Source organism: Etheostoma cragini, chromosome 21 (assembly GCF_013103735.1).
Source record: "Etheostoma cragini isolate CJK2018 chromosome 21, CSU_Ecrag_1.0, whole genome shotgun sequence".
In the NCBI taxonomy this organism is placed as follows: Eukaryota; Metazoa; Chordata; class Actinopteri; order Perciformes; family Percidae; genus Etheostoma; species Etheostoma cragini.
This window is the reverse complement of record NC_048427.1, coordinates 12,237,823-12,252,906: the sequence shown is the minus strand read 5'-3', so window position 1 is coordinate 12,252,906 and position 15,084 is coordinate 12,237,823. Positions and strand designations below refer to the sequence as shown.

At 37.5% G+C, this 15,084-nt stretch overlaps 2 protein-coding genes across 5 annotated transcripts in view; one reads left to right on the top strand and one right to left on the bottom strand.

Annotated features, from left to right (window-relative positions):
- Window positions 1–3,863: 3,863 nt before the first annotated feature.
- On the bottom strand, window positions 3,864–9,443 carry LOC117936831. 2 transcript variants are annotated; one of them, XM_034860244.1, is made up of 8 exons: window positions 9,281–9,443; window positions 6,884–6,922; window positions 6,438–6,668; window positions 6,051–6,329; window positions 5,545–5,823; window positions 5,219–5,440; window positions 4,480–4,590; window positions 3,864–4,403 (listed from the first exon to the last, which is right to left on the bottom strand). In XM_034860244.1, the coding sequence occupies exons 1-8, from the start codon at window positions 9,312–9,314 to the stop codon at window positions 3,910–3,912; spliced, it is 1,689 nt and encodes a 562-aa protein (XP_034716135.1). In that variant the 5' UTR covers window positions 9,315–9,443; the 3' UTR covers window positions 3,864–3,909. The 2 variants fall into 2 exon arrangements, with proteins under 2 accessions (XP_034716135.1, XP_034716136.1); XM_034860245.1 differs by having other exon boundaries at window positions 6,438–6,662; window positions 9,281–9,399.
- Window positions 9,444–13,927: 4,484 nt separating this feature from the next.
- Window positions 13,928–15,084, top strand: part of LOC117936830 (SH3 and multiple ankyrin repeat domains protein 1-like) — a 38,839-nt gene continuing 37,682 nt past the window's right edge. For 2 of the 3 annotated variants that reach the window (XM_034860243.1, XM_034860242.1), the window contains exon 1: window positions 13,929–14,304. The gene's annotated coding sequence lies outside the window, so the exon portion shown is untranslated. Of the gene's footprint in view, window positions 14,305–15,084 lie in introns of all 3 variants that reach the window. The other variant, XM_034860240.1, reaches the window with a different exon arrangement.

The following is a 15,084-nucleotide window of genomic DNA, read 5'->3' as shown; positions in this document are numbered from 1 at the left end:
GAACACGTTCTGTGTCGAGCGGCTCACGGTTGTCTCGGTAAGCTAGCAAGAGTAGGCTACACAACAAAAAACATCCGTGTAGGTTGCTTCAAAACAAAAGCACTTCCGGTGACGGTTCGCAGTAAAACTAAATTCCTGTTAAACAGATAAGGTAATGTACGTTTTCACGTATCAGCTGTAAATAAAGTACTATAATAATAACGTAAATAGTGAGTCTTAATCACACTATTATTGACCACTTCCTTAAGACAACCTTAGTTTTAAACCAAACAACATGAATTTCTTATTCAAGTGCTTTACAAACATTTTACAACAATGCCATACTGTAATACTAGTTTAATTGAGTATTTTCATTTTCCCCTACTTGCCTATTGTACGTTTTAATTATATATTTGTATTGTTTTACTTCGCATATTCATATATAGTACATCTTACAACATTTTATAAAATAATCTATTATATTAAAGTGGATAAAGAGGAGACTTTATTGATCTGGTAGTGAAATTCACACACTAACTGCAGAGCTGCCAACTTTTCCCCAAACATTGGAGTGAGATTTGGGGGGGGCGACCCATATTTTGCCGCGTACAAAGCAATTTCTTTAGGTCTTTATCCTTCAGGGTTTAAATTGGGATTTGTTATATGTGGGAGGATGGTGCTCTCCCTAGGGGGGTCTGGGGGCATGCCCCCCCCCAGGAAAAAATGTAGAAAAATAAACCATTAAATGGCACTTTCTGGAGAGTTTTTTTGCAAAAAAAGGTAGAAATCAAGTGTTACATGATATGTGCGAAACTGTAGGGTTAAGAGCCTTTGCATTGTTGTAGTATCAACAGGTTTTAGGGCATTTAGCATTTACATTATTTACATTATTAATTTCTTATGATATAAGAACTGACCCAGACAATGTGCCAAACATAATGAACCACATGAAGAGACAGTAGCATATGTCAGCAACAGCTGAGAAGATTTGGGTCTGTGGTGAACAGGTCCAGGGGTCCCTGCCTGGTGTAGGGACCAGGGACCCAAAGTTAAATTAACGTTGAGGGATAAACTAAGACCACTGAAATTCTAAAGAATGAGAACCACTGAATTACATAAATTCTAATCCTTTAACCTTTGTGCCAAGGCTCAATAATGTTTGGCCCTCATCCTCTGGGCCCACTTACTGTATTTACTTTTTGGGGAAAATAAAGACAATTTTTTCATTTTATGAAACACTGAATGAATTATTTACAGTTACATTTAGAGATGCACAGAGGTTAGAGAAGCACATTAGTGGCCCAACGTTGCAGTATCGTATATAGTATAGTATAGCTCAGATGTGTTTCATCAGATTTCTCTTCATGTTTACAACTATGTGCACATTCAAAATATAACTCCTCCCATCTCGTTTGTCCGAGATTTGGAGAGTTGTAACATAGTCTGCTGTGAATGTTATTTCTCCGTTGATATGGAGAAATCACATAATAAAATAATATCTCATTCAGACCGTCTGACAGAAACAGAGGCACATTTGGGTCTCTGGTCTCTGACAGAGTTTCGAGGTGGCTGTATGCTGCTCATTATCGGAGGTCTACGCATAGATGCAACGCGTCCCTGCCCCCAGCAGAGCGGGTCCTCTAAAATGAACTGAAGTTCCTACGCTACCAGCCGCGCTGCTCACCTCTATCTTTACAGAGAGAGGGGGGACACGAAGCGACGGACGGGTCTGTGATACTCAGAGCTACCTGAAGCCGGGGAGGGCTCTTTAACTCCCCCTCAGTCTCTGAAAGCACAACTACTCGATCGCGAGTGGCTCAACAGGTAGATCTATAGATAAACTCATCTTTCAGAAATTTGACCGACCGGGTTGACACTTCAGCGTGAGAAATCGGGGGTGTGGCGTGTGAGCGTGTGAAACCAGTCAAATGCGTGTGTCTCACGGCCAATGCGTGAGAGTTGGCAGCCATGCTAACCGCCAAGTCAAACTTCTGGTATTATCTTGGTGAAAGTAGTGTAACGCATTACAATCTAGAGACAGTAATATTGTTATATAACTAATTACTCAAACATGACAGTAACTGGTAATCTATAATATATTAGCTACATTTTGGATGTAACTTATGCCCAACACTGCTCATACCTAGCTAGCTATGGTCGTTGGACGGATAGCGTTAGGTTGTTCTGAAGTCGCCATCTTTTCCGACATCATGACAAAAGTAGTTTTAAGCCCATGTTGCAGGGTTAATTTTAGTTTGTGGTTTGAAGATAGTCCTCGGTTACACGTCAGCAGTAAACACGTCAATGTTGGCGGATTTCAAGCGTTGAGTTTGCTAGCAAACAAGGCTAACGTTACAAACTACCAACCAACACGCTCTTTAAGTAGCAACAGGCGTAACAGAGACTATTGTTTTACTCGCTGCAGTCAAGGGTAAGTTAAGTTTATTTATTATAACACCGTTCAACCTTAATTGCCAGAAAACTTGTCCAATAACCACACAAGTCTATATTGCCAGTGCCATAAACTCTTTGCTAGTTACTTTGCATCAGAAAAAGGCCATGCATCCACTAAACTACCGTGTTAAATAATTTTAAAATGGGAAAGCACAGTATGCCACGACCACGACACCTGTTTCAGGGTAGATAGCATTGCATTATTGCTTTTATGCTTTTAGAATTGCTTTTATTTTGCCCATTAGTGTTGCTTTATGTCTCATTTCAGAGTTTTGGCATCTGTTGGAATCAACAATGTGGTGTTTAAAAAAGGGCCGGTCCTGTTTACTGTGCAAATAAAGCAATGGGTAGGTGTTTTATTTTATTCCCCAAAAGTTGATTCAATCAACAAAACAAATCAACAATCAGTTTTGTTGATTTGTTTTCCCTTCATTTTCATTTCCCCCTCTGCATCAGAAACCGTTAGAAAGATTACACCTGGGTTGTAAATGTAATGAATTGTGATTCTTGAACCTTCATTGGCCTTTATTGATTGAAATTCAAAAGGCATCCAGAAGTTCACGATTTCCATACAGATTGTAATTGAGTGATTGTACAAACCACACATTTAATCAAAATGGATTTATTGCAGCACATAAAATACAACAGGAATGACACTCTCTCTCAAGTTCATCAATATTATACAATTTTTAAATTTTAATGCAACTGCAGAAATTATAGAAATATCACAAAAAGCGTTGGGAAGGTAAATACATTTTAAGACACAAAAGTCAAATCACTAGACTATTCTCCATCTACAAATGAAACTATATAATTTTATAAGGAAAAAAGCAAATACACATTCAATAAAAAAAATGTTAAAAAAAGCCCTGAAACAGTGAAAATCTTCATTATGCTGCTTAATTAAAGCTGCTGTATATATATATGATGACTATCTAGGATGGATGTTAGTTAGTTGACAGGATCAGAGCTGATACAATATATGGTGTTTTTGACTAAATTAATGACTTTCTTTTCTGCTAACATGTGATGGCAATTTATATTTTACAGAATATAAGGAAGGGCATCAATTGTTACTGTAGTTACTGTCTTGTTGTATTATTAAGCAGTCTTGCTCTTTTTTAACTAACTTTTGTTGTTAGGTCAAACTATTTCTCTTATTATCTAAGATATTTTACACGCATTTTTAGGCTTTTCTTACAGTCTGACACATATATTTCTGCAGATTTCTATTCAGAAATCCGTGACACAAAGTCACCCAGAGTTACTTACATTTCTTGTACAGCACTACATTGTTTAACTTATCATTGAATTTGAACTTCAGGATTGTAACTGAGACATTGCTTGCCTTCTCTGGTTTGCGGTAAAAGGGATTTTTCTTAAGATAAAAGTTATGAGACCTATCTTTCCTTTCACGCCTCAGACTCATGGCTCCTCGGCCTTGGCCTCCACCTTTTCCTCCACTATCTAATATTCTCACTCTTTCTCCTTCTTCTCTACTTCCTCACTCATCTCACCTGCTGCCCCCTCCATTCCCAAGGTGTGGTATACCCCCTCTTTCCTTCCCTCTTTCTTCAGTGCTTCGTATCCCCCCCCTTCTCCTGCTGCCCCCTCCATCCCCAGGGTATGGTATACCCCCTTGTCCCTTCCCTCTTTCTTCAGTGCTTCGTATCCCCCCCCTTCTCCTGCTGCCCCCTCCATCCCCAGGGTGTGGTATAGCTCCTCTTTCCTTCCCTCTTTCTTCAGTGCTTCATACCCTCCCTCTCCACCAACTGCCCCCTCCATCCTAACAGTGTGGTACTCCCCCTCTGTCATTTCCTCTTTCTTCAGTGTCTCATATTCACCCTCTTTCTTCTGTCTGCCTGGTGCTTCTGGGTGAAGGGTGTCGTACTCGCCCTCCTTTTGGCCACCCTTACGCAACATTTCATATTCGCCTTGTGACTTCAATGGCATATCCTCGTAAATCCGTCCTAATAATGAGAAAGGAGTGCATATGATGCTTTCAGTGTGCTTACATAAAACTAAAAAGAGGTAGTAGTTACTCACCTGTGGCATGTCTCTTCTTATACCGTATGAGAACAAAAACAGCTACTAAAACTAGAACCACAATCACCAGCACGATGACTACAACTGTTATAATGAATGTTGGCACTTGATCTGAAACAAAGACAAAAAATACATAACAATAAATATTTGTGACCCTGTGATAGTTCATAATAGTTGAATTTCCATTACTTGTGAGTATAAAAGTGTACGTTGATATATGAATTTTGAAGCATGTGACAACTAACAGAGCTCTGACGGGCCAAATAATATGCAGGCAAACTGAAGTTACATTGTTTAGTACTTCACTACTGAAAAGCTGTACAGCTCACATGAGTTGCATTAAAAAATGGTCAGAATCGATGCCTGATATCCAGAGACATCCTGACGTATAATCCCTAGCATTGGTTGAGATCCAAAAACACTGGATCCTGCAATCACCATAATGCAATTCTATTGCATAATTAATAGACCTTCCCTGCTTGGTAAATGCTTTTTTCATCCTCCTTTATGTAAGAAACTGTGACTTACAGTTTGTCCAGGTTTCTATTAAGAATTTAAAGTCTCCAAACGGAAGGTAACTCGGGAGACATCATCAGGGTAATTTCTTTAGACGGTCACAAAATACGTGTTCTTGCAGGCTAGGCAGCACTCATGATGAGTTAACCGCTCTAAATTTGTATACATATATCAGGGGGAAACTATGTCATAGACCTTAAGCAAACAAAAAGCAGGAACTCACAAACATGACCAATGCTGAGAGAAGACCTCCCGTCGTTCCACACTGCTCTACATGCATAAGTACCACTCTTTTTTGGCATTATGAATCCTTGGTTGTGAGTCAAAAGTGTCCATGGCTGACCATTATTTTTGTAGTACCAATGGTAGTATATATTATTGGGACAAAGTGGACAAGAACATGACAAGCCATTGTTCGCTGAGAGAAATGCCTTTATAGCGGGTGCTGAAAAAAGGACAAATGAGAATACCGTCTTAAAAGGTGTCTACTGGTGAAACAAATGCATGTGAAAAGCATACACTATGGTACAAAAGAGTGAATATGCATACCATGGAGAAACATATCTTGATCATCAGAGACAACATTGTATGGCTGCCCTTCAGTGCGCGCTTTGTGTGTGAAGGTGGCTGCACACTTATAAGTTCCCCTTGCTGATTCTTTCACATCAGAGATTTGGTAGGTGTAACCGATACCGTCCTGAATTACTGCATTGTTTTGGTAGAAAATAGTGCGGCTTATATCATCTGTGCCCCAGGCAAGGCACTTCAGAATCAGACTGTCCCCAACTACAGCGGGCAGAGGATACATTTCCAGCGAAACGTCCTTCACTGAAAGAAAAGGAAGATCGGAATTAATCTATACCGTATAGTTCAATGACTTAACTAAATATGTATACATAATAATGTTTCTGTGGCAAATTTATTATGCAAATAATGCTAATGCTATACTTTCACAGGGGTCACTCGTAGTCCTGAATCTACAGAAAATGCTCACGTGAATTTGCAGCTCCCATTGGCTTTGTATTAGAGAGCATTAAAATAAAAAGTAGGCCTACCTGAGGTCCTGACTGTGATTTGGTTACTTCTGAGTTGTTTGTTAGTATCACTACACCAGAAAATGGTCTCCGGTATTTCCAGTCTCTTGGTTTGAAAGACCACACTCACACTGTCATTCAGCAACCTCAACTGAATCCGCATTGTCTTCCCTGCCCTATAGACAAAGCATTTCCATCCCTGCAGACCCTCTTCATGGTCAAGCTGCAGGACAACAGAATCGCCGGGCCGCACCACTGGCTGGCCTGTCTTGATGGTGAGTGAGGCACGGGGAAAGTAATCTGAATGGTAAATAAAAACATTATACAGTTATTTGTATGGAATGAGTATCCCCCTTTACATATGTGGAAGATTGAACTGTAACACTTATGTTCATGTGGTACATTTACCCAGGACTTTAAGGGAGAAAGCTTTACTCATTTGCATATTGCTTCCGCTCTTGCATTGATAAGAGCCTGAGTTTTTGGGTGAGGCACTGCTTATCTTCCAGGTGTCGTTTGTCATCATTTGTTCAATGTTGTTGATGTACCATTTGGTCCCATCTGTGCTGCTGTTACATCTCAGAAAAAATAAGTCCCCAGAGAAGATCTGCGTGAGTATTGGGGACATAGAAACTACGGCTGCAGGAGACAAAGAAAAAAAATACATGGAGTAAAGTATTTTTGGAGGCATAGTTAATGATATTACAAGAAACCACACAAGGCTGTTGTACATGGTTTTTGCTGTGAACTATTGACATTTCACATTCCTACGAGGTAATAGGAAAGATTTAATATTAAAGATATTTAAGACGGAGGGCTAACACCTTGACCTTGTATGTGAGAACACTGATTACCTTGGGGCTTTTGCTGACATCTTGCCAGAAGTGCGAGCACTGTAACAAAATATGAACAAATGTCATTCTTTAATAAGTCTTTCATGGCTTATATTGGCTTAGTTTGTGTGTGTGTGTGTGTGTGTGTGTTTGGTGTGTGTGTGTGTGTGAGTGTGTGTGCCTGCACAGAGTATTCGTTTTCCTAATTGTTTTGAAGCATTGTACATTTTGTTTTACTTTATTTTTTATAAAAAAAACATTAATATTGGGAGGCATATTATTAACTGGCATTAATATTAGCTTCTATAAATCTTTATATCTAAATCTAAATTTTTGGCTTTATGATATAATAATAAAGGATATTGAGAATAGAGTGATGTTTCTCTTATAAAATGACTGCAGTAAAATTGTTGATTAAAAAAAAAAAAAGACTGAATATAGAATCTTGTATGCAGGCAATTTAATACTTTTATGAATTACATGTCTATTGTATATATGTATTAGATAAATAATAATTTTTGAGGTCAAAAGTTGAAAGTAAAACTGCCGCACACTGTCTAACTTGCAAAAAAATATATTAAGTTGAATAATAGGCAACATTTTGGTACTAGACAATCTTCATTCTATTATTCCTGAAGATGGTCTAATACCTAAATGTTGCTTTTTATTGAACTTTTATATGAATATATGACTTTCATATGACAGTGTACGGGAGTTTTCTTTTGTAGCAATATTATCACTCTACACATTTCCACAAAAAAATGTTTAGCAGATGAGTAAAAGGTTGTTGTTTTATTTCTAAAATCAGAATAAATGAAAATATAGAAAATATTCTCATATTTATTCAAATTTGAAAGAATATTCAACATTTTCAAAAATGTAGAATTGTAGACGGTGTACAATTAAAAAATGTAGAAAACTGTTTAATTTTAATGTTCCGATACAATTTGCATAAATTGGATTTGTACAACTAAACCTGCTCCCCGTTTGTTTCCATCCCAAGTACACACTGTTAAATGTAAAAGAATATATTTTTTCAATTTAAATATTATATTCAACATTTTTCAGATGCAATCAATGATTAACACAATTTTAATTAACCCCTAACACCTTAAATTAATTGTGTTATTGTAGGCCTCCAATTTGTAATCACCTGTTGTAATTACCAAAAATAATAATAATGTATACTTTACTTTATAACTGTATATACTTTATAACTTTTACTTAAATAACATGATTGATTCCACACAACGGTCTTTTGGCACATCTCTACTTCTCATTAATTTTGGGGTGTCTTATTCAATTTTATAGCATTTGAAAAACAAAATGCAGTGGTTTCGAAATAGTATTGAGTAAAAGTTGACGTATTCCAGTCTGTGATTAACCATCAACATCCATTCCTTTATTTTAGTCTAAATAATTCCATACTTACTGCTTTTGTAACTCAAACATTAGGTATAATTTCCCATAAATGAGGTTCATTGATCATAAATTCTAAAAATAACTGTAAATTTTGTGTTGAAAACGTCAAAAAAAGGGACAAACATGAAAAATGTTTCAATAGTGTTGAAATAATGGACAAAACGTATATAAGAAAAAGTTCAAAACGTTGATAAAAATCCTCAACAAAAGGGTTGATTTTCAATTTTGATGGGAAGACAACACAAGGGTTAATGTAATATGTCCCTTTGTTTAGTGTAATTCAGTAAAATAACATCTTCCAACTAAAAATACTACTCACACAGCTTCATGAAAATATTTGGCTTAATATAATTAAATAAATGTAAAATAATGTAATTTATTGCATTTAAAATTCTGTAATGACTGTATAGAGAGCCAAACATGACACAAAATGGATTTACTTATTTTTATTAGCTACGATAAATGTATTTATATGATCTCACCTTTTAAATCAAAATGTACAAGTTGTCTGATTTTGTTTTAACATTTATTTTTCCTCTCTGGAGATGATGAAAAGTGGCTTTGCCAACGCCCTGCTCCCCTCTCACTGGAATCTGTTGCACTGCTTAACTGCCTTGCTAAAGGGCGCCTTATTGATCTTAACGTAAGCAAAATGTTTACGCACTTGTTGAATCTTAAATGCATTTCATTAAAAAATGTGCAGCTATATGTAAACATTTTTAGCAAGATTTGAAATGGCACTATTGTTGTATGTTTTATTAAGTGCCTTTATCACCAAGATTTGCAGCTGCAGTGACTCCACCTGAGGCCTCACCCTTAGTTTCTGTGTTATAGTTTCATACACTGCAAAATGTGAGATATGATTTTAGAAACACATAAAACATCTGTATAAAAGCAATAGCAAATCTCACCAAATTTCAACTGAGCTTGATCTAACTGTAATAATACTACCTTACAGTCCTAAAACACTCTTGTGTTCCATTGGATCCCTCTTACCTGCCAGGAGCAGCAGATGTTGGACCCCCCTCATGGCCCTGCCAGAGTAACACAAACAAAAGAAACAACTCACTGACTAAAGGCACTAAGAAGTGACCAAACACTAACTGACTGTTGTCATGTTGAGGAAGTTGCTATTAAGGCTGAGTCAGAGGGGTTGCAATTCCAGTATCTATGTATATTTCCCGTCTGCAGTACTATTTCTCCTCAGTAGTCTTCCTAGTAGCATACTTAACAAGATCTTGACATAACTTAACTAATACAACTAGAGAAAATGGAGAACTTTACCCCAGAAAGTACTGCATGCAATACCTGGGAACCTAAGAACACAATATCATTACAAAGAAAAACAGAGAGGAAAGAGACACAGTTATTCAAAGTTACTATAGAACATAAGTAGAAGTAGATGCTTGACAAAGCTTTTTGAGTAGTTACTTCTTAATGACCTTCTGCAAACCTTCACAGTTGATAATAGTACTCTAATACTCTCTGCTGCACTAAAAGAGGTTGTCTGACAAACTACAGGACAGTACAAGGGTTAACTGAAAAGCAGTGTAAGAGATGATTATTAAACATGACAATAAACCCATGCTAATAAGCACTAAGGACAGCTAATGGTTCATTCATAGGTCTAGAACCAGAGAACCCAGCTAAACTAAAATGGCAAGCCAGAGTTACAAAAAAAGTGACTAGAATAGGCTAGCCCACTTTTGTATGGGAAATAATAGTTCAACTCACTCATTAAACAAGGCTGGTAGGGAGGCTCTAATAAAATATAATAATAATAATAATAATAATAATAATAATAATTAATAATAATTAATAATTAATAATAACGTACTTCTGTTTATTATTTGGTATCCAAAAGAGGGAGAAACCAGTGAAACCTGACACCAGTGGGGTCTTAATAAAACAGACAGCAAGGAATGAAAATAAAAAAGAGGAAGTACAAATATAGTTTTGTTTAAAAATTACATTAAAATCATCAGTCAACATGTGACAATTGCTATTAATCGATACACAGATGAGAAGGGATATTGTGAACCAGTAAGTACACATTCCAAGAGCTTAAAAGGACATAGTTACATATTACTTTGAAACAGTTTATGTGCAGGTCATGTCAGGACACTGTGGTGTGAGGTAGCATAGGAAACATGTCAGATAACAGCTTGCATGTCCGATTTGGTCTGACAATGTTTTATAAGTTAAATAAAGATAACTGAATTATGGTCAGCAAGTTCTTCTTTCACATGTTCTTGAAAAGCAGAACACATTGTTTAATGCATAAATCTCACGTACCACACCTAAAATATTGTTGCATGCAAAGCTAAGTGACCTAAACATCTGAAAGCATCAAAAGATTGGCGCGTTTTCCTGTCAGAAAAACTGTATGCAGATGTTTCAAAGATAAAATGCTAAAAAGGCACCAACATACACTCACATGGTGTGACACATAACAAGAACTAAATGTGTTGTTTCGGTTTCTTTGTCTTGTTTCTTAGAATCCAAACAACGTTTTATTTAGTGCAATGGGGACGTTTTCAACTTAATTCCTGTTATTACACAGAGTTGCATGATTTTCTTTACTCTAATAAGAGGTTGGTAAAACCAGACCAATCAAGCACAATGGTTGAAACACCCATTTTGAGCAACTACATTCCAAGAACTACAATGAATGTTGACACATTTCTGAGCAGAGAAAAGAGCAACATTCTGAGAACTGTTTTATTGTTCCCATTAAAAAAAAAACAGTTTGATTTCTCTGTTTCAGTTACTTAAAATGGCCACCAGAGTCCAGCACTGCATTAAGAAAATAATTCATGAATAAGGCCTTACTGCAGGTCTGGGCCTGTATGCTGTTGACGGCGCCTGCACAGTAAGCAGCAGTTTCATTGCACATCATATAATATATAAAATGTTTTAATTTTAATAGTGAGTAACTATTTAGGGCTGTGAATTTGCAAAGCAGTGTTCTGGTCTGCGTGCGATAGTATTGTTTGAGTAATAGTCACCAATTTCATTGCCAAGTTCACACTCGAAAACCTAAAGACATTGTTTTATGTTACAAGCCAATGATTTGAAGCAAACCCCTCTCTGTGCCTCACAGCTTATTAACTATCAATAATCAATCATTTTTTCTCATCCTGCCCTATACTCCCATCTCTTCTTCTGCTTTGTTTTTATTTTCATTCAGAATCTCCTACTCTACTAAGTAAGTGCACTCACTAAACACACAAATAAATAAATAATTAAAAACCTAGCCAGCATATTGTTACTACTGTATGGTCCATCTGCCCGTGACCCAGTTTTCTCTCCTCGCCTTTGGCATGAGAGGCGTTCGTACAGAATGCACAAAGAAAAGCTAGTTTCTCATTCTCAGAAAAAAGGACACTGGGCCGCAAAGGCAGCGGAAGCACCAAGGTTGGATGGAAGTGGGATGAATACACACCATGGAGTGTAGCACCATTAAAGGAGAGCACCCACTAGAGCTCTTATTAAGAGTTACAATGCAGGTATCATGTCGTTCTTAAAAGGTGGGATAAAGCAGGATTCAGAGTGTACAGAGTGTACTACTGTGTGCATTAATGTATTTCAACCCAGCTTGACTTTTTCTGTCCTCCAACCTCCTTTTTGATTGTCTCTAAAAGCAACCCTAAAGCAAGCATAAGGACAGTTATCACTCAAACACTCCAACTGAATAATTGGGGGGGGGTGGAGGTGCAATGTGCATGTCATACCTCTCTCTCGCTCTCAGCCATGTTTCCCGGTCGTGTTCACTATCTAATAGAGGCAAAAATGCCATACAAATAATTGGTGCTACATGTCCAATTAGTGTATTTATTATTAACACTGGTACAAGCAGTAACTAGCAGATCAGTATTTTTCAACCAAAGTGCTTGTTGAACAGCGTCTAAAACCACCTCCTCCCACACTTTTTAATGACCTGAATCTAACAATTTCCTTAACCTTTCAAAACCGACAATCCCCCCCACTTTATGAAGCAAATGGCCAGGTGTGAGGAGGTAAGAAACTAGGTAGGTTTGAAACATCGCTCTTGAGTTCTCTTTTCTTCGTTCTTCCATCACTTTTGACCGCACAACCAAGTACAAGACCATGGATATAATCATGGTAGTCCCCATTTGAACGATTATCACATCTTGCCCCTTTCTACAATTGGAGGAGTGTGGTAGTTGTCATCATCTATACACTTTTCCAATCAGACGTGATTGGACGACATTTTGTAATAGCTAATTAGTTTTTAGCATCTCCCAACCTAAAGATAACACATCAGCGTTAAAGTGATCACATTATGCTCATCAATCGGTTTTAATTGTGAATGGATATCTGTTACATTACTATCTTTTAAAGCAGCACAAATTTGACGTTTGATTGTAGTACTCCCCCCCAGGTTAGTCAGTGTTTGTTTTGAAAGGGTCAGTTCACCCACAGCACTACAAACGTCAAACAAATGTTGTTGTCGATGTACAGAAGATGTTGTTACCTACTGTATGTCCACATTTTTCAATAAAGTTTTAATTTAAAAAAACACACACAAAAAACACGGTAGCAGCCTGGGGAGAGAAGCCATGAAAGCACAATAATGAAAACCTGTTTAGCTTTTTTTCCTTTGAAACTCTGCCAGAAACTACAAGATTGGAGGCGACCAGCTTGTTTTGGATAAAACGGCTTGTATATTCTAATTCCTTGGATTGTTGGGCATGTATGAAAACAATCTTTCACCGCTGGGAATAAGACACGAGGAAAAAGGTATGGATGCACACTCAACTTTAGATACTAGCTAGCGGCAGCAACATTTTCTGTTTATCTTAACAGTCGTTTAACTGCTATAAATCACCATATGTGTTGATGTGGCTGCTTTAACGAATCACGAGACTCTATTCTTTCAAATGGTGTGCTGCATGAGCGTGTTTTATGAAGATATAATGCTTTAAAGTCATGAAAACGTTTGTAAGTGGAGAAAACTGGGACTCCATAGCGACGGAAAAGTCCCGTCCACGGGACGGTGACGCTAACCAGAAATGTCTGCATAACACAACGGGTAACTGAAAAAAAAAAAATAGGTTTATGAATTTTTGTGTGCGTGATTATTAATTTAAATGACAGAAATCAGAGTCAGACCAGTGGTCGGTCACCTCCTTGACAGATTCATGAATATTGCACGAACTATGCAATATCTGTCATATTCTATTTCTACTGCACAGGTAATAAAGCCATTTTATGAATGTAAAAAGTGAGTCAGGATTAGCAGTTCTTTTTTATTTTTATGAGGACCTGTTAGAATCAAAGACACAAGGGAGACAAAGAAGGGGCCTGAATCCATACACAGCGGAAGATAAAGGGGGAGGGATCGTATCCTGTGTTTTTATTGACTGAAATAATGAGCGAGAGATGGAGGAGAGGTTGCAATGTGTGGTGAAACAGTGAGAGACAAAAAAGACAAGAGTGAGAGGGAGTAATGAATAAAATTGGGGATAATTTAATAGAAGAGCACTTGGGTGCGAGGAAAGAAAGCAGAGAGATCAACTGACAGATGGATGGTGGAAAGTCTTTACCCAGTGAAGTACAAAGAGAGGAAGGAGGACAGAGAGAAATCAATCTGAAGAAAGAGAGAGAAGACGCCACGCTGGAGAGAGGGTGCATAAATGTGTGTGTAATAGAGAGAGAGAGAGGGAGAGAGAGTTGGCTATACTGGGGCATAGAGTAGGTGAAAGTGTGTGTGTGTGTGTGTGAGCGAATGAAAACAGAAAGAGGCTGCACAATACACTGGCTCAATACTGGCTCACACCGATGCACATTTAAAGACTAGAGGGAATGAAAATGTGATTTCTTTTGAAGAAAAAAAGCATCTTTCTTTTTCTTGTTTTTCCTCATCTATTTTTCACCAACTGGATCTTTTTCTCAATTTATAATCCCAGCCCCCTTTTTGACTCTTTTTTTGGTTTATCAAGGAGGTCACTGCGGATACAACGAGGCGCAACACAGCTTGAACTGCAGACTAAAAGGTATTTACTTTTTCATGTTTGTGTTTACTCACATTTTTTGTTTGAAATGAATGACAATTCACTTGCTGTGCTTATCTTACAATCAAAGTAATATAAAGTGTTTATAATACAAAAAGAAAGGGTGAAAGATTATAGTATACTAGAGACAGTGGTGGTAATGTGTGTGAACTCTAAAATGAATTTGAAAGAGTATTGGTCACACAAAGAAAGAAGAAATGATCTTTAGCAGTAAGGTGTGTGTGTGTGTGTGTGTGTGTGTGTGTGTTTGAGGTTGAAAGTCACAGCGCTTTACAAAAAGAATTGTGTGCTGCTAAAAATGTGACGTGGGTTACGTGTTCCAAGCAAAGTGGGATGGAGATAAAGATCACAGAGCTTGCACAGATCACTCAAAAGAGTGCTCTGGTGTTTATGAGCTATGATTTACAGCATAAGGAAGCTGTAATGAAGATTATGGAGATGTGTCTGCTGTTAGTTAATGTGAGTCATTCTAACTAAAAGCATTGCTGTCTGGAATTTTCTTCTGGACACAGTAGGCAGTGATGGTGGAGAAGTTCATTTCTCTAAATGAGCCATTCATGCTGAATCCAACTCTCTGGCCATAATTGACTCCCTTGGGACTAGTTAAGAACCTGTTTCATGTAGATTATTCCATATTTATTAGGAATCAGAATTTCACGTTGCAGTAGTTTACAACTGCTCCCCCACAGTTACAAAGCAGGCTATGCCCTGTTGTTTTACAGTGATATATGCACCAGAATTAATGGTGGGGGGAGGGGGGGG

Coding starts and splice junctions, on each gene's coding strand:
- LOC117936831 (XM_034860244.1), bottom strand. CDS start 9,314: ATGAGGGGGGTCCAACATCTGCTGCTCCTGGCAG. Junction 6,669..6,883: donor ATGTCAGCAAAAGCCCCAAG/GTAATCAGTGTT, acceptor TGTCTCCTGCAG/CCGTAGTTTCTATGTCCCCA. Junction 6,330..6,437: donor TTTCTCCCTTAAAGTCCTGG/GTAAATGTACCA, acceptor TTTACCATTCAG/ATTACTTTCCCCGTGCCTCA.